The sequence below is a fragment of the Apodemus sylvaticus genome, chromosome 14 (assembly GCF_947179515.1).
Source record: "Apodemus sylvaticus chromosome 14, mApoSyl1.1, whole genome shotgun sequence".
NCBI classification, from domain to species: Eukaryota; Metazoa; Chordata; class Mammalia; order Rodentia; family Muridae; genus Apodemus; species Apodemus sylvaticus.
Window position 1 is genome coordinate 71640434 of NC_067485.1, and position 24537 is coordinate 71664970.

The following is a 24537-nucleotide window of genomic DNA, read 5'->3' on the forward strand; positions in this document are numbered from 1 at the left end:
TGCTGCCTAGTTTTGTGAACCAAGTTATATTCATCTAAGAGAAGGGAGCCTCAATTGATAACTAATATATTGCTGAATAACTATAATACTCTATTACTTTTTGGAACATTGTCAAATGCCTGTGCATGCGTAGCACAGGTGCATTCTAAGTACTTTTTGACATCCTGAATACAGAATCTTCAGGCTTAGAATGCCTCTCTCTCTCTCTCTCTCTCTCTCTCTCTCTCTCTCTCTCTCTCTCTCTCTCTCTCTCTCTCTCTCCTCCCTCCCTCGATTCCTTCCCCTCCCCCTCTCTCTCCTCTTTCCCTTGCTTCATCTCCCTCCCTTGCTGCCATGCTCCAGCCCTTTCTGTTTCTATTTTAATGAGTACACAGAATGATAGATAACATGAAAACTTTCAGACTTGTAATGCATGAAAGATGTCATTATTCTATCACCTGAAATAAAATAATAAAAAATTTCTCGTAACTTTTGAGTCTCCCAACATGGCTGGCCTCTTTTGTTTTTATTTTTTATTTTAATTTTGATTTCTCTAAAGTGTGACTAGTGTTTTCCTGTGATTTAACATTCTGCATATGATATTGCATCTTCTGCATTTTGTGAAAACCACATTAGGAGGTTCTCTAGATTTCTTCTTAAAAGGTTGCATTAGTTACACATCTGGTGCTATGATAAATTCAATGACCAAAGAAAACTTAAGGAATAAATGGGCTGTGTTTACAGAGGGACAGATTCCACAGTAGTTGGGAAAGCAGCAAGCCTCTGCCTCCTGATGTTTCCATAACCTGCCCAAGCATCATCAGTAACTGGAGCCCAAGTGTTCAAACACTTCTCCTACAAAGGGCCATAGAATCTTTTCAAGTCTTTCCCCATATTTCTATATTTGATCCCCTATGTCTTAACGCACTGATTGTCCTCTTTTCTTTTCCCAATTATCCTTCAAAGGCTTTATTTGTCTTCATTCTAAATTTTAATTTTGATTGGAATTCAACCAAGGTACTTACACACACCACACATACTTGGTACTACTATGTGGAATGAATCGTTGTTTATTTGCATGTGTTTGTGTGTCTTGAACATATGTATTCATTTGTGTGTATACATGATTTAAGCCTCTTCCCCATCCAGAGGTAATTAAGAAAATGTTCCCACAGGCATGTCTCTAGAATGGTATAATCAATAATTTTGTCAGTAAAGTTTCTTTCTTTTCAAATTAAACTTGTGTCTGTCAAGTTGATAATAATAAACAACACCAACAAAACAAAACAAAACAAAGTTAACCAACAGAATAATAGTATCTAATTTCAGTTACCAGCATCTACCTTCAAGTAGCATCTAACTCCCTGTAACAACAACTTCTGAAGTATCAGTACTTGTACCTATGAGGATACTTGCATTCCTGTGTACATATACACAGTGAGATAAAGTCCACACATGCACACAAACACACACACACACATTCACACACACACACACACACACACACACACACACACACATATACAAACAATCCTGGAAATTAAAAACAAAATTATAAGTAAATCATTTATTTTGATATATGAAAATATATGTTGACATATGATATTTATAACAATTCAGTTCCTGATTTCAATATTAATACTTTATTTACCATTTTTATTTCAACCATTTTATTTTATTTTTTCGAACTTTTTATTTTCAATTTTCTTTGTTTACATTCAAAATGATTTTCCTTTCCTGGTTCCCCCCTCTCCATAATTTCCCTAAGCCTTCTTCCCTCTGCCCATTCTCCTATCACCCCCTCCTACTTCTCTGTCCTGGTATTTATTTTAAAATTCAAAAATTAAAATTATTTCAATCTCATACTTTTAAAATAGTCACAGAATCACACTTTTGATTATTATTAATTTTGCTTTAGTATTATAAACCATATTACTATTCATAATGTATTAAATGATTATAATTTAAAATCTTCAGTTACTAACCAGGCTTATTCTTATATCTGTAATGCAAATACTTGTAAAATACAGTCTGGAAGATCCAATGTTTAAAGCCAGATTTCATAAAAAACAACACAAATATACAAACATACAATGGTGATAATAGTTTACTTAATTGTTTTGCATATTTGTCTAGGTATATGGACCTGTGCACAATGATGGAGGAGGACTCAGATGGACATCAAAATGGAGAGTTTTCAGGTTATTATGCTTCAAGTACAAGTCACTGCGAAGAGGATACGGTACTGAAACTAAGAGAGAAGGTGAATTTAAATTAATTTTTCAAATAAAAATTGCATCTAATTTAGTACAATGTAAATATAAAGAGTTTGCCAATTTTTGAAAACTTGAGCTCATATTCAAAAGAACTTTCCTTTTAGATTGAAAATGTGTCATATTTGTGTCTTGAAATTTCTATGCTGTTCTAAACCCATTTGGCATGTATGCCCCTGCCTAAATTTGAGTCACAGGAACCACGTCCCAGACTCTATATGTTCAGGAAAAACAATTTCATGTTAGTTTCCTCTATTGAACACAGTGTGGTTCAGGCTGGATTTTATTGATCATAATTCAAGAAAAAAATTTAAACTCATATGAAGATGTTATTGTGTATACCTTTAAACTTCAGAGATTTGAAGTACTTTATCAAAGATAAGTAATTGTTTAAATAATAGTTGGAATCATTAACTTTCAAAAGTAGTTTGTATGTTTGAAAAAAATTCAGTCTAGAAGGAAATGAGATGGAGTTCTCCATAGAAGGAAGCAAGGAGAAGTAAACATTAGAAACTTTGAAAAAGAGAAAATGCATCCAATTTTTAAAATTAAAATAAAAGCTTGTATTTTCTTCATTTCTTGGAAGGGATATATATATATTTTCTTCATTTCTTGAAAGGGGCATATACTTTAGCTTTATTTTTCTCATTTTCTATTTTTTTTGTTCATTTCACATGAGACTTCTAGTTAAATTCCTTTTATTATCTGTGAAGAAGAAATGTCTGTAGTTACTGACATGATGATTTGACAGTCGTTCCAATATTAAATTAGTTAAAAGACATATGAGAACCTCACTTATGTACCTAATAATGTTTAGAGAGTTTTCCTGATCTGAAAACAGCTTATGGCTTCTCTCTCTCTCTCTCTCTCTCTCTCTCTCTCTCTCTCTCTCTCTCTCTCTCCCTCCCTCCCTCTCTCTCTCCCTCTCTCTCCATATGTGTGTGTGTGTGTGTGTGTGTGTGTGTGTGTGTGTTATATTTGTTGTATATATGAGTTTGTGTTGTTTGTTTGATTTGGTTGGATTTTTTAAATTTAAGTTTATCAATAATTCATTAATGTGTGAAGTGGAAAACCAGGTGTAAAGCCTGGGTTCATGCTGAAATTGTTGAAATTCATGGTGAATCCATGCCAAAATTCATGTTGAATTCAATTGGAATCATGCTGAAATTGCTATTAGTGTTATGTTAACCTTTTTTCTGCCTACTGCATTACTAGACAATATTAATTGTTTTCACTCAGCTTGAAAGTATGGAAACAAAACTACAACAAGAATTAATCTGCTGCCAATGCAAGGAAGATGAAAATAATCTTTTGGAGCAGAAAATAGCAGAAAGGAAAGCAGCCCGGGAGAACCGTGAAGCGGAAGAGGGTAGAATAAAGCAGCTTGAAGAGAAAATACTCAGCCTCAAAGCCGATATGGACAAGAACATGGTAGAGCGAAGTGAGGTAGAAAATCATAAGAAAGCCATTGAAGAGCAAGCTAGGAGTCAACTCATGGAAAAAATAAACCAAGAGAACCAAGTCTTACGGGTAACTATAGTCATTTGTCCTGTGCTGTAATTCACTCCACCTCAAAATTCATATTCAATTATATTTTTTGTATGATTGTGTGTGTTTCTTCTGTGTTTCACAGCAGTTTCTTTTGTTGATTTCTGGAAAAAGAAGCCATACCCTTCTATTGATAATCCTGTTAGTTTTGACATTAATGCTAAAAGAATTCATCTTTCAGAATTCCAGTTTTCAATAGGAAATGTTGTGATTTATGAGATAGATTGAAACATGGTGGGAAAGAAAATCATTGTGATGTGGATATGATAATGTACTTCGGTTGTTTATAAGTTCCATGGCTTACTCTGAAATTATATTATTAATTTTTGAATTGTTATATGAATACCTCAGGGATGAGACTGTAGTCCTATGGTTGTATATCTCTTTGTCATCCACAAGTCCCTGGGTTCTGACTACAGCACCACAGAAAGAAATTATTAAAACAATTCTGCTTAAATCCACTGGAAGTTGTTGATAAAGAATTTGAACTCCAACTCCTTTCTCTTTCATTTAACACATTCTCTGCCTTGTGGAGCCAAATGCAGAGAAAATTACACAATAATTTGTTGGATGATTAGGTTTTAAATAAGTGTTTCCTTTATTTGGAATATATACATTGATATTTGTAATTTAAACAGAATCTTTCTGTGAGTTGAAGTTATTTATTTAATTTCATCTTGGTAATTTCATCATGAATACAAGATTTTGATAACACCAACCACTCCTCCTAATACATTTGAAATCTCCTTGGTTGTCCTCCTTTAAAATGTTTCTTTTTAATATTCTTAAGGAACTAGCTGCCTCTGAGCAACAGAAAGATCAGGAAAGACAGGATTACATCATGTCACTGGAGCATAGATATAAGGAAATTGAACTTGAGATTGTGGAAACAAAATCTCGTGCAATTTCTGTGAAAGCACAACGGAGAACATTTGAAGAAAAATATAGAGCAGAATTGCAACTTGGAGAACGATTGAAATATGAACTTGAAAAGTAAGTCAGACTTTGGAAGCCTAGTAAGCCAGTGCACTGAATTTAAACTCTAGTGAAATGACTCATGTGGCCATTAGAGCCTGAAAGAACATTACCTTCCCGAAATAATATCCATACGTGTACTTCCCTTTAAAACACTTGCGTAGGACAGATAGCATTCCTCCACAGCTGTTGTAGGTTGGATGCAACTTTCGTCCTGCCATTATTATTATTATTTTATTTAATATATTCTTCATTTACATTTCAAATGAACCGTTTCCTGGTTCCCCCCCCCGAAAACCCCCAACCCATACTTCCCCACTCTGCCTCCAAGAATATGACCTTACACCCAACCCACTCCCACCACCACACCCCATCCATTTCCCCTTACTGGGGCATCTATTGAGCCTTCACAGGACAAAGGACCGCTTTCCCCACAGATGCCCAATAAGGTATTCCTCTGCCACTCCTTTGGCTGGAGCCATGTGTACCCTTTGGTTGATGGCTTAGTCCCTGGGAGCCCTGAGGCATCTCTTTGGCTGACATCATCAGTCTTCCTATAGGGCTGCAAACCCCTTCAGCTCCTCCAGTCTGCTCTCCAACTCCTCCATTGGGGACCACGTGCTCAGTCCAATGATTGCCATTAGCACCTTCCTCTGTATTTGTAAGGCTCTGGCAGGGCCTCTCCAGAAACAACCATAACACTCTCCTTTCAGTATGCTCTTCTTTTCATCCATAATAGTTTTGGGGTTTGATGACTGTTTATAGGATGAATCCTGAGGTAGGACAGTCTCTGGGTGGCCTTTCCTTCATTCTCTGCTCCACACTTTGTCTCCATAATTGCTCCTGTGAGTATTTTGTTCCCTTTTTCAGAGGAACCAAAGCACCCCCACTTTTGGTCTTCCTTCTTGAGCTTCCTGTGGTCTGTGAATTGTAACTTGTTTATTTTGAGATTTTGGGCTAATATACTCTTATCAATGAGTGCATACCATGTGTCTTCTTTTGTGATTGGGTTATCTCACTCAGGATGACACTTTCTAGTTCCATCCATTTCCCTAAGTATTTCATGAATTTATTGTTTTTAATTGCTGAATAGGACTTCATTGTGTCTATATGCCACAATGTCTGTATCCATTCTTCTGTTGAAGGACATCTGGGTTCTTTCCAGCTTCTGCCTATTATAAATAAGGCTGCTATGAACATAGTGGAACATGTATCTTTATTATATGTTGGAAGAGGATGTATCTTTATTATATGTTGGATAGCAAGGTCCTCATGTAGTACTATGTCTAATTTTCTGAGGAACCACCAAACTGATTTCCAGAGTGGTTTTACCAGATTGCAATCCCACTAGCAATGAAGAAGTGTTCCTCTTTCTCCACATCCTCTCCAGCATCTGCTGGCCCCAGGAGTTTTCAACTTAGCCATTCTGACTGGAGTGAGGTGGACTCTCAGGGTTCTTTTGATTTGCATTTCCCTGATGACAGAGTATGATGAACATTTCATTAGAGCCATTCGAGTTTTCTCAGTTGAGATTTCTCTACTTAGCTCTGTACCCATTTTAGTAGAGTTATTTGACTCCCTAGAGTCTAACTTCTTGAGTTCTTTGTATATATTGGATATTAACCCTGTCCAAGATGTAGGAATGGTAAAGATCTTTTCCCAATCTGTTGGTTGCCATTTTGTCCTATTGACAGTGTCCTTTGCCTTACATAAGGTTTGTGGTTTTATGAGATCCCATTTATTGATTCTTGTTCTTAGAGCATAAGCCATTGGCGGTCTATTCAGGAAAATTTCCCCTGTGCCCATGTGTTTAAGGTTCTTCCCCACTTTCTCCTCTATAAGCTTCAGTGTATCTTGTTTTTATTTATTTATTTATTTATTTATTTATTTATTTTATTTTTTATTCGATATATTTTTTATTTACATTTCAAATGTTTTCTGCTTTTCTGGACCTCCACTCCCTGAAAATCCCATAAGTCCCCTTCCTTCCCCCTGTTCTCCCACCCACCCCTTCCCACTTCCTGGTTCTGGTTTTTCCCTATACTGCTTCACTGAGTCTTTCCAGAACAAGGGGCCACTCCTCCATTCTTCTTGTACTTCATTTGATGTGTGTATTATCTTTTGGGTATTCCCATTTTCTAGGTTAATATCCACTTATTAGTGAGTGCATACCATGATTGATCTTTTGAGACTGGGTTACCTCACTTAGTATGATGTTCTTCAGCTCCATCCATTTGCCTAAGAATTTCATGAATTCATTGTTTCTAATGGCTGAATAGTACTCCATTGTGTATATATACAACATTTTTTGCATCCATTCTTCTGTTGAGGGATACCTGGGTTCTTTCCAGCTTCTGGCTATTATAAATAGGGCTGCTATTAACATAGTGGAGCATGTATCCTTATTTCATGCTGGAGAATCCTCTGGGTATATGCCCAGTGTGAAGATCCTTGATCCACTTGGACTTGAGCTTTGTACAAGGAGGTAAGAATGGATCAATTTGCATTTTTCTTTATGCTGACCTCCAGTTGATACAGCACCATTTGTTAAAAATGCTGTCTCTTTTCCACTGGATGTTTTTAGCTCCTTTGTCGAATATCCAGTGACTGTAGGTGTGTGGGTTCATATCTGCGACACTTTCTTCCCTTTCCATAATAAAAGTTTACTTGAGGTGTGGACATTCAGCTAAGTACATATGCATGTTAGTTATTTCGAATTGCTAATTCATATAGCTGTAATTTTGGAACTCTCCTCATCAAATGTTCACTTAAGTAGAAGTGTTTAAAGGAAGGTTATAATAGAAACTCAAAGAATGTAGCACACACCACAGAGTCTATTATTCTGGCTATTGGAATGTTATGTCTCTGTAATAGGAAATTTGTATGTTACCTGGAGAGACTCTGGTACATTAATGCTTTTCTAATTTACAAAAGGAACTATCCTTGCTGTTGACCTTAAGGTCTACTGCAGGTGTGAACAGAAATATAGATTATGAAGTTACTAAACATAATTGCTCATTCAGTATGGGAGGGAGGGCTGCATGAATGGCAAAAAGGGCAGGCCCCACAACTAATAACTCGACGAAGATCTTATAGTTTACCGGCCTCAGGGGTAGCCTGACTCACCAAATTCATGAAGGAAATGTTTCACTTTGCCATTTAATTCTATATCTGGAGTATATATGTTTTATAGATTTATGCATATTTAAATGCCTATGAGTATGACACAAAAAATGTATCAACCAACTAAACATTTCTTAACTTGTTGCACTTTAATACAGGGGCATCAACAATTTTTTTAAGTACAACCCTTCTAGACAGCAGTAGATTTGGTTATAAAATTGTGCCTCTTTGCTTACCTGTTCAACCTCTCTGAAGCTCTTGAATCACCATAATTTAGGGTAGTCCACATGATAAGTAGCTGGTTAGCACAAAACACAATGAATGACATTTTTGTAGTTTTTTTAATATTGATTTGTTCAGGCTTTTTTAATTTAATGTTTACTTATTCAGTTTATATCCTACTCACTGCTGCCCCCCACCTGTCATCCCTTCTCACAATCAATCCCTCCTTTCCCACTCTCCTTGACCTATGAGTGGATGGGGGCACACTGGCTTTCTGCCTCCCTGGCACTTCAAGGCTCTGCAGGGCTATGACCTTCCTTTTCTACTGGGACCAGACAAGGCAGCCCAGCTACATGAATATATCCCAAGTATATAACATAGCTTTTGGGATAGATCCCGCTCCAGTTGTTCAGGACATACAAAATAACCAAGCTGCACATCTGCTACATATGTGCAGGGAGGCGCCCAGGTCCTGTTTGTTTAAGTTATCTGGTTGGTGGTTCAGTCTCTGAGATTCCCAAAGGTCCACCTTAGTTGAATTGTTGGTATTACTATCCCCCTATGAGCTACAACCATTCCTTTTATTCTTTCTGAAGAGGCCCCAAATCCTTCCACTATTTGGCTGAAGGTGTGGGCATCTGTGTGTGTGAGTTGGCTGTTGGAGCCTTATAATGCACAGCCATGCTAGATTCTAGCCTGCAAGTATAACAGAGTATCATTAATAATGTCAGGGTTTAGTGCTTGTCAATGGGATGCATTTCAAGTTGGGATAGTTATTGGTTAGCTGTTCTCTCAAACTCTGATTCATCCACAGTCCTTCTATTTTTTGGAAAAAGAACAAGATTTCTCTCAAAAATTTTGTGAGTTCGTTGTGTCCCTATTGCCAGACTGAAGATCCTGCCTGGCCACAGGAGGCTGCCTAATAAGGCTCCATATCCTAAATGTTGTGAGTCACTGCTAAGGACACCCCCATTGATTTAGAGCTCCTCCCCTACCCCATTTCTTTGTCTCCCCTGGAGATCCATCCTACCTTCCCACTACCCAGTAATTTTCATTTTCCATAATTCTTATGGCAATCCTGACATCCCCCATCCCCCTCCACACTCCTCAACACACCAACCCCCTCTCTCCTTCAATTATTCTCTCCCACAATGTTCCCTCTCTCCATCTACCTTCCACCACTACTCCATTCTTCCTTCTAAGTGAGTCTCAAGCATCCTTGTTTGTGCCCTCTTTCTGCCTAACCTTCTTGGATTTGTGGAATGCAGCATGAGTGTCCTTTATTTTATGGCAAATCTTCAATTATATGCGTATACATACTGTTCGTGTCCTTTTGGGAATCTTGATATTCTCAAGATTCATCTCTACCTGAAAAATTCAAAATGTCTTTAGTTTTCATGGCAGAATAGTATTTCAATTTTAGATATATCACATATTTTTTGTCCATTCTTAAGTTAAGGAACACCTAGGTTGTATCTAGTTTCTAGATATTACAAATTAAATTGTTATGAACATAGCTATGGAAATGTCTTTGTGGAATGGTGGAACATGTTTGGGTATATGCCTAGAAGTAGTAAATTTGGGTCTTGAGGTATTCCTAGTATTCGGAGAAACCACCAAATTGTTTTCCAGAGTCGTTGTACCAAGTCTTTGAGTAGATACCATGTAGCCATACTTTTGTTTCTATACCAATACCAGGCAGTTTTATCCTTATTGCTCTGCAGTACAGTTTGAGGTCACAGATATTGATTTCTTCTGAAGTTATTTTATTTTTCAAGATTGTGTTTACTAGCCTGAATTTATTATTTTCCATATGGAGTTGAGATTTGCTCTTTCAAGTTCCATAAAAATGGGATTTTTGATGAGAATTGCATTGAACCTGAAGACTGCTTGGTAAAATATCCATTTTTACAAAATTAAAGCTACCTATCCATGAGCATGGGAAGATTCTTTTATCTCCTGATACCTTCTTAAATTTCTTTCTACAGGCACTTTAATTTCTTGCCATACTGATCTTTAAGTTGCTTCATTAGAGAGTTACACCAAGATATTTTATATTTTTGTGGTTATCACAAAGGGTGTTTTTCTTAATTTTTTTCTTGGCCCATTTATTCATTTTGTAAAGGAAGACTACTAATTGCTTTCAGTTTATTTTGTATCCATCTAATTTTCTGAAGTTGTTTATCAACAGGTGATGTTCTCTGGTAGAATTTGGGGGGTCAGTTATATATAGAATCATATTATCCAGTAATAAGAATACTTTGACTTTTTCTTTTCTAATTTTAATCACCTTGATCTCCTTTGATTGTTTTATTGCTATGACCTGAACTTCAAGCTCTGTAATGAATTGGTAAGGAAAGAGTGAGCAGCTTTTTCATGTTCCGGATTTTCATCGAATTGCTTTAAGTTTCTCTCCCTGTATCCTGATGTTGGCTACTGGGTTGTTGTATATTTCTTTGAGAATGTTTAGGTATGTGTCATGTATCTCTGATATTCCTAATACTTTTAAAATGAAGGAGTGTTGTATTTTGTCAAAGACTTTTTCAGCATCTGATGAGATTATCATGCCATTTTTCCCAGTTTCTTTATATTGTGGTTTAACTCGATGGATTTTCATTTAGTGAACCCTTCCTGAATCTTTGGGATAAAGCCTATTTGATCATAATGGGTGATGTTTGTGATGTGTTCCTCAGTTAAATTTAGAAGTAATATATAGAGTATTTTTTCACCAATATTCATAATAGAAACAGGTTTGAAGTCCTTTTGCTTTGTTGAGTCTTTGTGTGGTTTAGGTATCAGGCTGACTGTGGCCTCATAGAATAAGGTTGACAGTGTTCCTTTTGCTTCTCTTTTGTGGACTGTTTGAGGAGTATTGGGGTTAGCTATGCCTTGAAAATCAGCTGTAATTATGCATAAAAATCATCATTTCATCCCATTTCTTTGTTTGTTTTGGGAGACTCTTGAAGAATGCTTCTATTTCCTTAATTTTCATAGGATTATTTAGATAGTTAACGCGATCTTTATTTAAGCCCTAAGTGGTATTTGTCTGGGCAATCAGCCACTTAGTTTAGATTTTAATTTTGTGTAGTACAGGTGTTTAAGTAGGAGCTTATGATTGTTTGAATTTCCTCAGTTTCTGTTATGTATTTATTTTTTACCACTGATTTTTTTTTAATTTTGGTACTGTCTCTCTGCCTTTAAATACTTCAGATAAGGATCTGTTATTTTGCTGATATTCTCAACAAACCAGATATAGTTTTTGTTGAATCATTGTATTATTCTCTTTGTTTCAAATTCATTTATTTCAACATTGAGTTTGACTATTTCCTGCCATCTACGTCACTTTGGTGTGTTTGCTTCCTTTTCTTCTCCATCTTTCAAGTGTGCTATTAAGATATTAGTATGTGATGTCTACATTTTTTAATGAAGGCATTTAGTATTATGGGCTTTCCTCTTAGAACTACCCTCATTTTGCCCTATATGATTGGATATGTTGTGCCTCTATTTTTACTGAATTCTGGAAAGTCTTTAATTTTCTTTCTTTTTCTTCCCTGACAAAGTGATTGTTGGGTAGAGAGTTCTTCTCTTTCCATGAATATTTGGTCTTTCTCATCTTTCTATTGTTGACGTCCAGCCTTAATCCATGGGGAGCTCATAAGTTTCAAGTGTTTAGTTCAATCTTCTTGAATCTGTTGAGGCTTGCTTTCTGCTTGATTATATTATCAATTTTGGAGAAGGTTCTGTGAAGTGCTGGGATTAAAATATATCCTTTTGTGTTTTGGAGAAAGGTTCTGTAGATGGCTGTTAGATTCAGTTGTTTCCTGTATCATCTGTTAATTTCATGATTTCTGTGTCTAATTTCTGTCTTGGTGACCTTTCCATACCTGAGATTGGGGTTTTGAATTCTCCCACTATTAATGTGTGGGGTTTGATGTGATATTTAAGCTTCAGCAGTGTTTGTTTTATACATGTATGTACTCATGTGTTTGGGGCATAGCTGTTCAGAAGTGATATATCTTCTTGGTAGATTTTTTGCTTTCATTAGTGTAAAGTGTCCTTCTCTGTCTCTTCGATTAATTTTGGTTCGGAGTCTATTTTACTTCATATTATAATTGATGCTCCAGTACTCTTTTTAGGTATGTTTGCTTGGAAAACTTTGTTCCAGCCCTTTACTCTGAGATAATGTTTGCCTTTATTGCTGAGATTAGTTTATTGTATGCAACATAGTGATGGATCCTATTTTGCATCACTTTTTAAAGCTTTTTTTAAGCCATTGAGGAAATTCTTCCATTGATATTGAGAGGAATTAATGACCAGTTGTTGGGATTTTCTTTTATTTGCTGGCTTGTAATTATTTATTTTCTCTGTGTGTTCTTGATTGTAGGTATCGTTCTTGCATGAAAATTTTTCTTCTTGTATTTTTTTGTAGGACTGAATTTGTAGATAAATATAGTTTCAATTTGTATTTGCTTGCAAACATCTTTTTTCCTCTGTCTATAGTGATTGAGAGGTTTGCTGAGTAGAAAAGTCTAGGTAGGAGTATTTGTGACATTGCAAGATATGTCACCGTGCCCTTCTACTGCTTTTAGAACTTCTGTTGAGAAGTCTTGTGTGAATATAATAGGTATGCTTCTGTATATTATCTGACCTCTTTACCTTGGGAAATTTAGTATTCTTTTTTTTTCAATAAATTTTCTGTTTTGATTATTCTGTGTTGGTAGGATGTTCATTTCTGGTCCAGTCTATTTGGTGTTCTATAGGTTTGCTTTATAGGTTGTTTCTCCTTCTTTAGATTGAGAAAGTGTTTTGTTATTTTGTTCAGAATATTTTCAGGGCCTTGAAGGTGAGACTCTTCTTCTTCTTCTATTCCAGTTATTCTTAAGTTAGGTCATTTAATGATATCACAGATTTCCAGGATATTTTGTGTCAGGAAATTTTTAGATTTACCATTTTTTGACAGATTTATTTCTTGTATTGTAGCTTCTATGCCTGAGATTCTTTCTTCCATCTCCTGTATTCTTTTAGTTATGCTTGCATCCATTGTTCCTATTCTCTTCCCCAGGTTTTCCAACTCCAGGATTCCATCAGTTTGTGTTTTCTTTATTGCTCCTATTTCGACTTCCTGGTCTTTCATGGTTTTATTTCTTTCTTTCACCTGTTTATTTGTATTACTCTGTATATTTTTAAAGGATTTATTTGTTTCCACTTTAAAGACCTCTACCTGTTGGGCTTATGTCCTGTATTTCTTCACAGGATTTATTCATTTCCTCTTTAAAGTCCTGTATCACTTCTATAAGATTGAATCAAAGGCCATTTTCTTGTGCTTAAGTTGTAATAAGATATCCTGGGCTTAAAAAAAAAAAAAAAAAAAAAAGATATCCTGGGCTTGCTCTAGAAGTTTATCTGTGCTCCGAAGGTGTCATATTGGCCTGACTTTTTAAATTATGTTCTTTTTAGGACGTGTTTCCATCTGTATGACTTTGGTCCCTTGATGTATCTTTTATAGTAGGTATGGCGGGGGGATCTTAAATACAATGGTCCTCCTATGGCAGGCCTCTGATCGATATCCCTAGATTGTGTGGTAATAGATCTGAAGGTCTCTGTGGTTAAGTAGCTGCAGACCTATTGAAGGTTGAAAGAGAGAATAGGGGGAGAATGGAGGTTCCCCTGGGACATCTGGCTGCTCAGAGCAGCTGGGCTTGCTCCAGAGGACTCAGAAAGCAGGGAAGATGGGTTGGGGACTGGAAGCTTACCTGTGTGTTTCAGGCTCAGCAGAAGAAGGTGGGCAGACAGGGAGAAGGAGAGTGGAGGTCCAGCTGGAATATGAGGCTGCTCAGGCTGTTTAGACATTTTTTGTCTTATTGATTTTTGCCTGTATTTTTTGATTTCTGATTTTGTGAATATGTGTGTGTGTGTGCTTCTTGGTCTCTTTTGCTTCTTGCCAGTCACAAAGAAATACAAAGAAAACGCATGGAGTTGGGTTTGTAGGGAGGGAGTAAAACCTTGGAGAATTTGACAGAGGTGAAAATTATGATCAGATTATAATGCTTTTTAATAAAAAAATAAAATTATGTATCATATATCATTGTTATACACTTAAATTATAAATAGAATAATCGCCAGATGGTGGTGGCACACTCCCTTAATCCCAGCACTCTGGGAGGCAGAGGCAGGTAGATTTCTGAGTTTGAGGCCAGCCTGGTCTACAGAGTGAGTTCCAGGACATCCAGGGCTATGCAGAGAAACCCTGTCTCAAAAAACCAAAAAAAAAAGTGATAAATGGAATAATCATGTTAAGTTTTCTAAAATTTTCTGTACATCTATGAACACCAAAATTAATCATTCAATATTATGCCAATATATAATAAAAGTATATGCCTCCTGGGAAAAACAAATCACCTTTGAATTGTCTGAAGTAATTATAGTAATTTAAACTTTCAATTGTTATAGTAGTCATTCCCTGAAATATTTTGACTGGTAAAAGAATGTTTAAACAGAAATCACATTTCTTCTTACAGCAATTGTCAAAATACAATTTTGGGAGTCATTTAGGAAAAGTATGTGACATGAAATGTTTTCCTCTGCAGTATTTACAGCAGTATTGTGGAGTTACAGAACACCAAGTCCAGGCTTGCCTCTGAGAGAAGGATGAACAGGCTGTCGCACATCCACACTCACCACAGATCTGTCTCAGAGGGAACCAGTGACAGCAGTCTTCAGAATATCTTTGGGTTCAACAGCATAGGGGCCACGATTTAAGTCCACATTCAAGAAGGAGAGCTTGGTGGGATAGCTTAATAAGGTTAGTTATGCTTTTGTCTCTCTAAGTGTTTCAGGTTTCTGATAGTATTGTATTTTAAGTTTGATGAACCACTGAATTGGATAGCAGACACAAAATTCTCATTTTTCAGATATGCTCCTTTGTTAACCTGAGTCAGTAACTAGAACAAATTTGGAATATTTTAAATTTCTTTCCAGTTGGAACTTGAATGAGATTTCCAACAAAACCTGAATGTTTGTTGACAAGACACAGTGGGTAGAGGTTCTTGCCACCATTTGACCACAATGTTCATTCCCTGGACCCCATGTAGTATGAGGAGTGAACCTCTTTACTGTTGTCCTCTGGCTATAACAGAGGAGGTGTGGCATGCGCATTAAAATAACTTAAGGTATATTCCAATTACATCCGTTTTTTACCTTTTAGGTGACACAGTTTTATCTGGGACTCAAGTATTTAGTGGTTTTATAAACAATTTTTTGGGTCAATATCCACCATTTTCACTTAAAGATTGAAAGTTAAACTCTTAACTGCATGTGCATAGTGGAATTTAAGAATACCTTCCCTCCTCTGACCTAGGCAAATCCATATTTTCTCTCTTTAGAAAGCAAATGGCCCAACAAATGAACAAACATACCAAATATAAACAAAGCAAACTGATAAACCAACAATACATCACCCCAAGACCCTAACATCCAGGAAAAATCACAAGAAACACACAAAACTCATTCATTGTTAAGCGTTTTAACTATTTATATATATAAGAAAGCAAATCAGTAATCTTGCTTAATTATCCTTTCTTTAGTAAAAGGGTTCTTAAATGTAACTCAGAAAATATTTTAAGTGAAAAAGTCTTTCTGGAAAGCAGCAGAAACTTTTCATATTATCCACTAATAATATTAATTTCTCTCCATCCCATTTATTTGAAAAATTTCTTATTTGAAATTTCCCTAAAACTATCATGGCTTTTAGCAGCACCCAGTAAGTATGTTCTGTCATAGTTTTATTGCAAAGACACAGTGAATAGAGATAATATTAATGCTGATAAATATAATTGTTGAGATGGTGGAATTACGTACGAAAATAAAACAGTGCAATTACATGAATTGTAAATCTGTTGCAGTTTTATTTTTAGTGTGTATCTCTACTATTAAAATGTTCATTTCAAAAACCTCTTTTTTTGTTTTGTTTTGTTTTGTTTTTTAAGGCAGAATTTCTGTGTGTAGCCTTGGCTGTCCTGGAACTCACTCTGTAGACCAGGCTGGCCTCAAACAAACTCTGAACAAACACGGAACAGCAGGTTATATTTGTGTAGAGAGAAGCCCGTTGCTTCATATTTTTATTGGCTTTATGTATACAATGTAAAACCCACAGGGGGAAATCAAAAGGTGTCTAGGACAGCATTACACTGAAATTACATCTTTAAATGTATTACTTACATTATTGTGTACTTTAAAAAAGAGAACTAGCTGAGTTTTCATCAGAGCTTTTTCATATTTTTGAAGGCAGGGCAATGGTCTAAGCATTTCCAAGGCATAAAGTTGGTCCACTTCAAACAAACCTTGAATGAATGTGAAATTGTTAAATATGTCATAATACAGGCAATTCTCATCAGTCATTACTGCAAAATTCAGGTAATGTATCCTTTTACAAGAGCATGATGAATTCTGACATAAGCAAAGATGGGATCCAAGCTATTTTGAAGGGATAATTCTCTTAATATTTTCAAGGACAAAGGAGGTCTGTGGCACTTGCAGTTTTCTTGGATTAGTTAGATCACGCTGGACTTCATAAGGAAGATTGAAAATGTCCTTCTGTCCATGTGCAAGACACAACTCCATAATGTGACCTCTGCTGCATGGCCTGCATAAGATACTGAGCTGTTGTTCATCAAAATCTTAGGGTTAAGCAAGAACGCAATAACACAGGTCCTAAAATTCTGTGGATGTGGCTATTTCAGCTAGCAATGCAAATATTATCGTAACGTACAGCATCTAGCTCTCTAAATTTATAGCAAATGATGCAAAGGTCAGATAAGATATGGTATACCTGGAACTAGTACTGAGTTTATTATCTCTGGCCCTTAGTGTGTCTCTTTGAATGTTTTTATGGTCAAGGTCTCTTTGAATTTTGTCTAAATCTAAGGAGAAATTTTTATCAAAGTTTAGAACTCTACATCCAGATTTCCTTTTCACCTTTATTAAGTGAGCTTTCCCAAACCATTAAATCTCATGGCTTTGATTACTGACATGGAGGATAGAGTCTTAGTGTCTGTGCTGTGATCATTGGCTATAACACTCATGTTCACTTGCAAATTTCAAATTCTGGATTACACACTCAATTCTATGTCGCAAAGCTTATTCTATATTTGTTATTTTTAGAGTTTGTAGATAAATAATAAAATTATCCTTAGCTAGTTTATAAATTTTATGGCTAATATTGTAAGCTATATATATATTTACCATGTAGAATTCTTTTTAATAACTAGAGTTATTTTTTCCTTTTTTTCTGGAATGAAATATGTGGATTCCTGCAAAATTTAAACAAGCTCCACTCCTGAGTTACCCTACCTTCTCTGAGATCAAGTCTTAAAATTGTTCTACAGTTTCATCAAAGGTAAAATTGGCTCACTTCCTGTTTTGATCAAGTAGTACTTCAAATAGGCATAACTTAAATTGCTGTGACAATCAACAAGTACCCTTTTGTGCTTGAGGCTATAACCAGACTCTAGACCTCATAGGTCCCCCACAACTGCAGTGACTCACATCCTTGCAAAACATTCATGTCTACATTGATACATTTGTTTGCTTTTGACCAAGGACCTTGTTCAGTGTATTCTCAAATCTACTGTCTTTCAGTATCAGTCTTCTGATCATGCTTTGGGATTTGGGATTGTTGTTATATACCAAGCATTTTTTAAATCAAAATAATTTCTTTAATTCTGTGCTTTTCAAATATCTGTTCAGTCTCATCTCTCCAGCACTCTTCTTCATGTTAAACAAGGAACTTTGTTGACTAATTCAGAATGTTGTGTGGAGGTGAGTAGATGATATTGTCTCCAGGTATCCTATCTATAGCTTACCTCACGCAATTCAGCACAGGGCTGGGGACAAGCAAATCTGGAAGTCATGGGTTCACAAGTGTAGCCACACCCCATCCTTGTCTCACAACAGAGAGAGTTTTCAAGGGGAAGAAAAGGAAGATCTCCAGTTGCCTTGCAGAGAGAGAGATCCTTGAGATTGGATTCTTAATGATAAGTCTGGGAGATAGTGGAGAAATCTGGGACTAGAGTAATATGTTTTATTTGTAGAGCAGAAGGGCCCAAAGTTCCTCTGCTCCACCCCAAATGCCCTTTGTTTCTATCACAGGTACCTTTTTGTAACTGGTATTCTTAGACACTGTTGTCTCCTACATATGCTGCTATGTCTTTAAGTTTGTTTTTGAGGAACAAATCTCCAAAAACAGAAGTTTGAAAACAAATAAGAGATTGAGTTTATCTCAGCTGTAGAATTATGGTCTTTTGTATTTTCCCTGACAATTGCCCCCGTAATGATAGCCCATCTGGGCCACCCAAATGAGCAATATGATTCTGTGACAGTGGCTGGTTAAATATGAATTTACCAAAAAGAAAGGCAAAGGGCATAAGTCAAGAAACTATACTATGGGAAGCTGTTCTAGGCAAGTTCTGCAAGATCATACAAATCTATGGAAAGGGAAGTCTTTATTTTTAAGTTTGTTAGGTTACTCCAAATGGATTTCATTGTAGCATTTTCATATGTGTGTGTCATACTTCATTCTTATGCATCCCCAATCCCCACTGGCTTTCCCCATACACACAGCAGTAGTATTCTGATCTGAACAAAGCCTGTGCTGAGTGAGACTCACAACATGACAGGATCATTGCATCACCATCCCCATCACCAAGCACCTCTTAGATTGCAGATCTCTTGGCACTACCCTGATGTATTAGAATAAAACAACCTGTGGGAAATTTTAAATATACAATCTGTTAGTGAAGGTATTTATGGAAATTCATAATGAGATTACTAGAGGAGTTGCGATTTATTTAATCTATGTAATTTTATTTATTTGCATTCTAGTAATTTCCCCCACTCAGTCCTCCTCTTATGCTTCATTCCATTCCTCCTCCCTCTTGCCTCAGAGAGGGTGGTTCCCCCCACCAGGCCTCACCTTTTCCTGGGGCCTCAAGTCCATCAAGGTTTCAGCACATCATCTCCCACTGATATTAGACCAGGCAGACCCCTGCTACATATGTGTCAGGGGCCTTGGACCAGCTTTTATGTGTTCCTGGTTGGTGACTCAGGTTCTGGTAGCTCCTTGGGATCTGGGTTAGTTGAGAATGGTGATCTTCATAAAGGTTGCTCTCCCTTCCAGTTTCTTCAATACTTCCCTAATTAAACCATTGGGGTTCCAAACATCAGTCCAATTGTTGGGTGTAAGTATCTGCTTCTGTGTCAGTCAGCTGCTGGTTGGGCCTCTCAGAGGGCAGCTGCACCTGCCTCTTTTCTGTAAACACATCAGAGCATGGCAGTGTCAGCCCTTGGTGGCCTCCCATGATATGGATCCAAAAGTTGCCTTTCCTTCAGTTTCTTCTCCATTTTTGTCCCTGACATTCTTTTAAACAGGCAAAAGTCTGGGTCAGGTATTTTAACTGGGTTAGTAACCCTATCCCACCATGTAAGTCTATGTCTATCTCCTGGAGGTAAACTCTTCAAGTTCCTTTTCCCCAAAAGGTTAGGTGCCCCCAATAAGTGCTGAGAATGTCTAACTTACAGGAACTCTGGAACTTTCTACAGGGTCCTCACACCTCTCACTCCCCTTATTTACATTCCTTCCCTTGATCCTCTGGGCTTCTCTCCAGACACTTCTTGCATACCTGTTTATGTTTACCCCCACCTTGATCCCTGCCTCCTTTTACCTCCTGTGAGTATTTCCTCCCTGCTTCCATGTGGGAATCGAAGCCTCCTCATTTGGGCATTTCTGCTTGTTACAACCTGATTCTGTAGGCTGAAACTGTACTTTTTGGCTAATATCCACCTATGGATAGCATGCATGTCCTTTTGGGTCTGAGTTACCTAATTTAGCATATTTTCTAGTTCCATTCATTTGTATACCAAATTCATGAATGTCATCATTTTTATTAATAGTACTCCAATGTGTAAATGAACTACATTTTCTGAATCCATTCTTTAGTTGAAGGAAATTTGTGTTGTTTCTAGCTTCTGGCTATTACAAATAGGCCTGCTATGAACATGATGCAGTATGTGTCCTAGTAGTGTGGTGGGGAGTCCTTTGGGTATGTTCTCAAAAGAGGTATAGCTAGATCATCAAGTAGAACTATTTCCAATTTTCTGAAGAATCACCAGATTGATTTCCAGAGTAGTTGTGCTGGTTTGCAACCCCACCAGCAATGGACAAGTGTTCCTCTTTCTTCACATCTTTCTCAGCAAGTGCTGTCACTTGAGGTGTGGGTCTTCAACATTCTGACTGGAATGAGGTAGGAACTCAGGGTCATTTTGTTTTATACTTGCTAAAACCAATAGTGATATTAATCACATGGTATTGTTACAGGGACCGAGAAATCAATAGAATAAATTGAAGACAAATTGAAGAATCAATATGAAGAGAAAACTCATAGACTTATGGACACTTGATCTTTGATAAAGAAACAAAAAAAATACAGTGGAAAAAAGAAGGAATCTACAATAACTAGTGCTGGTCCAACTTATATTCTGTATTTAGGAGACCAAATATATATATCCATACTTATCAACTTGCAAAAATCTCAAGTCCAAGTGGATGGTGTTCCTCAATATCAAACCAGATACACTGAGTCTAATCGAAGAGAACTTGTAAAAGAGTTTCAAACTCACTTGCACTTGCACAGGGGGAAAATTCCAGAACAGAACACTAATGGCTCAGGATCTAAAATCAACAATTGATAAATGGGACCTAATGAAACTGAAATGATTCTGTAAGACAAAAGGTGGCATCATTAGCACAACTAGGCATCTAAGGATTGGGAAAAATTCTTCACTAACTGTACATCCTACTGGAGGCTAATATCTAAAATATATAAAGAACTCAACAAGTTAATCTTCAAAAACCCAAATAACCTAATTAAAAAATGTGGTACAGAGCAAAACAGAGAATTTACAACAGAAGAATCTTGAAAGGCAAAGAAACACTTAAAAATATTCAAAGTCTTTTGTTATCAGGAGTTGTGATTTTGATGTTAAGTGAAACTTGAAGAATGATATTTCCTTGAATCATCACAAGATATTCTGGATACTTATAAGGGAAGATAAATTAATTCAACAGACTAAAGAAGTATTACAGGATGTGTGGCATTCTTACTCTTGTTTAATCTTACAATTGTCATAAATATGTGTACATCAAATAAATCTTCATACTATAACCATCAGATTGGAAATAAAAGCCTGCACGCTCCTTACGGTTCTACATTAGAAAGAGGGGACAAAAATAGTACACATGATGTGTTTCCTAGTGATTCATAATTTTGGGACTTCCATAAATGATTCCCATGACTTGCTTTCTGTTGGGGAAATAGTCTCCTCTCCTTCTTTTCCATTATCATAAGTTCACAATTAATGTTCATCTTCTAGAGGGCCTAAATTTTAAAACTCTCCTACAAGTTAAGTGTCTATACTGCTGTGCTCTTCCTCACCTGATGTAAGCATCCCGTCCCATGGCATATATGAGATTAGGGAAATCACTATTTTTATAGTGTCATGTGTTTTGCCAAAATATCCACTTTCTCTGCATCATATCTCTCAAGAAAAACATCCGAGGAACACTTCTGTCCAGAAATGTTGCAAACATTTGGTAAAGCATTTCCCATTCTTCACAGGCAATACAGAATATGTGGCATACTCTTTGAATTTGAATGAAGTCTTAATTCACCATGTTTTTTTGAATGTTTCAAAATTATTCCTATTGGTTTCTCAAATAATGTTGAGATGAATATATATTAATGAGTCTAGTTATATAAAATATCTAGCCCCATTCTAGTTCTTATTGACAGGGTCAGATTGTTCTTGCATTTGACCCCCATTATAATCCAGAATAAAGCACCCTGTGTTGTAAGGAACCATAACAACAGGGATGATTTGGTTTCAGATTCATTTCTCAGATTTGTTCAAGGCTTCTAGGATAGCTAATTTATACTGAAAGCATCACTGAGTTCATGGCAATTAGGGTAGGTTGTTAAGCTTCCAGTGGTGAAGCAAAGTATTTCAGTTATAAGAGGATATTTAGAATCAGAATCAAGGAAAACCAGCCTAGTGGCTGGTCCAGGGCTCACGGGGTCAGGGTGACATAGGCAGATTGGGCCTAGTGGGGCAAGTGGATGGATCTGCATGTGACATGGATCCAATAGGAGCAGAAGGGGCTGGTCAATGCCCTGTGGATGTAGATTTTGAAGACCTCTAAGGGTGTGGCCTGTCTATGGTATTTGAGAGTCTTACTAGTTACAGTTGCCTGCATGGGAATTTATATTCTCTTAGGGTGTGTATGACATCTGCCCAGGATCTTGATGCTTTCATAGTTTCTGTTGAGAACTCTTGTGTAATTGTGATAGGTCTGCCTTTATATTTTCTTGACATTTTCTGTTAATGCTTTTAATGTTCTTTCTGTGTTTAGTGTATTTGGTGTTTTGACTGTTATGTGACTGGAGGATTTTCTGTTCTGGTCCAATCTATTTGAAGTTCTGTAATCTTCTTGTATGTTCATGGGCATCTCTTTCTTTGGGTTAGGGAAGTTTTCTTCTATAATATTGTTGAAGATATTTACTGGCCTTAAGACTGGAAATCTTCACTCTCTTCTATACCAATCATCCTTAGGTTTGGTCTTTGCATTGTGTCCTGAATTTCCTGGATGGTTTGGGTTAGGAGCTTTTAACATTTTGCCTTTTTTTTTTTTTTTTTTTTTTTTTTTTTTTTTTTTTTTTTTTTTTTACTTTGGTGTCAATGTTTTCTATGGTGTCTTCTGAACCTGAGATTCTCTCTTCTATCTCTTATATTCTGATGGTAATGATTGCATCTATGACTCTTGATCTATTTCCTATGTTCTCTATGTCCAGAGTTGTTTACTTTTGTGATTTTTTTATTGTTACTCCCTCTATTTTAGAAGTTGTGCTTTCCTATAAGTCTTTAAGGACTTCAACCTGTTTACCTGTATTTCTTTGTGTTTTTTTTTTATTCCATATATTCTTTATTTACATTCCAAGTGACTTCCCCTCTCCTGGATGCCCATGAACCCTCTTCCCTCCCCCTGTTCCCCAATCCACCACTTCCTCATTCCCTGTCCTGGTATTCTCCTACACTGCTCTACTGAGCCTTTCCTGGACCAGGGGCCACCCCTTCCTTCTTCTTGGGCATCATTTGATATGTGAATTGTGCCTTGGGTATTCCAAGCTTCTAGGCTAATATCCACTTATCAGTGAGTGCATACCACAAGTATTCTTTTCTGACAGGGTTACCTCACTTAGTATGTTCTCCAGCTCTATCCATTTGACTAAGAATTTCATGAATTCATTATTTTTAATGGCTGAATAGTACTCCATTGTGTATATATACCACATTTTCTGTATCCATTCCTCCATTGAGGGACATCTGGGTTCTTTCCAGCTTCTGGCTATTGTACATAGGACTGCTATGAACATAGTGGAGCATGTATCCTTATTACATGCTGGGGAATCCTCTGGGTATATGCCCAGGAGTGGTGTAGCAGGGTCCTCCGAAGTATCATTTGCTGTTTTCTGAGGAACCTCCAGACTGATTTCCAGAGTGATAGTACCTGCTTGCAATCCCACAAGCAGTGGAGGAGTGTTCCTCTTTCTCCACATCCTCGCCAGCACCTGTTTTCTCCTGAATTTTTGATCTTAGCCATTGTGACTGTTGTGACATGAAATCTCAGGGTTGTTTTGATTTGTATTTCCCTGATGACTAAGGATGTTGAACATTTCTTTAGGCGCTTCTCACCATTCAATATTCCTCAGGTAGAAATTCCTTCTTGAGCTCGGCTCCCCATTTTTAAGGGGGGTGTTTAGCTCTCTATAGTCTACCTTCTTGAGTTCTTTGTATATCTTGGATATAAGCCCTCTGTCAGATGTAGTGTTGGTAAAGATCTTTTCCCAGGTTGTTGGTTGCTGTTTTGTCCTTTTGACAATGTCCTTTGCTTTACAGAAACTTTGTAATTTTATGAAGTCCATTTGTCAATTCTTGATCTTAGAGCACAAGCTATTGGTGTTCTGTTGTGGAAATTTTCCCCTGTGCCCATGTCCTAAGGGTCTTCCCCGGTTCCTTTTTTATTAGTTTCAGTGTGTCTGGATTTATGTGGAGGTTCTTGATCCACTTGGACTTGAGCTTAGTACAAGGAAATAAGAATGGATCAATTTGCATTCTTTTGCATGCTGACCTCCAGTTGAACCAGCACCATTTGTTGAAAAGGCTATCTTTGTTTCCACTGGATGATTGTAGCTCTCTTGTCAAAGATCAAGGGACCATAATTCTGTGGGTTCATTTCTGGGTCTTCAATTAAATTCCACTGATCTACTTGCCTGTCACTGTACCAATACCATGTAGTTTTTAACTCAAT

The 24537-nt window shown here is 36.8% G+C and overlaps 2 protein-coding genes across 2 annotated transcripts in view; both read left to right on the plus strand.

The window, feature by feature from the left end:
* The first annotated feature begins 2192 nt into the window (after window positions 1-2192).
* On the plus strand, window positions 2193-16468 carry LOC127665135 (ankyrin repeat domain-containing protein 26-like). The gene is made up of 5 exons (XM_052157573.1): window positions 2193-2242; window positions 3492-3782; window positions 4591-4793; window positions 14708-14922; window positions 16404-16468. Exons 2-4 carry the CDS (start codon window positions 3501-3503, stop codon window positions 14877-14879), a joined length of 657 nt encoding a protein of 218 aa, XP_052013533.1. The 5' UTR covers window positions 2193-2242; window positions 3492-3500; the 3' UTR covers window positions 14880-14922; window positions 16404-16468.
* A 1397-nt stretch (window positions 16469-17865) lies between these two features.
* Window positions 17866-24537, plus strand: part of LOC127665124 (uncharacterized) — a 565077-nt gene continuing 558405 nt past the window's right edge. Inside the window, exon 1 of the mRNA XM_052157542.1 lies at window positions 17866-17936. The gene's annotated coding sequence lies outside the window, so the exon portion shown is untranslated. The remainder of the gene's footprint in view (window positions 17937-24537) is intronic.

What these genes read in the sequence shown, in the direction of transcription:
- LOC127665135 (XM_052157573.1), top strand. Translation starts at nt 3,501, where the DNA reads ATGGAAACAAAACTACAACAAGAATTAATCTGCTGCCAATGCAAGGAA. An exon ending in AAGAGAACCAAGTCTTACGG is followed by an intron (nt 3,783 to 4,590) that starts GTAACTATAGTC and finishes AATATTCTTAAG; the next exon opens with GAACTAGCTGCCTCTGAGCA. An exon ending in TTGAAATATGAACTTGAAAA is followed by an intron (nt 4,794 to 14,707) that starts GTAAGTCAGACT and finishes TTTCCTCTGCAG; the next exon opens with TATTTACAGCAGTATTGTGG.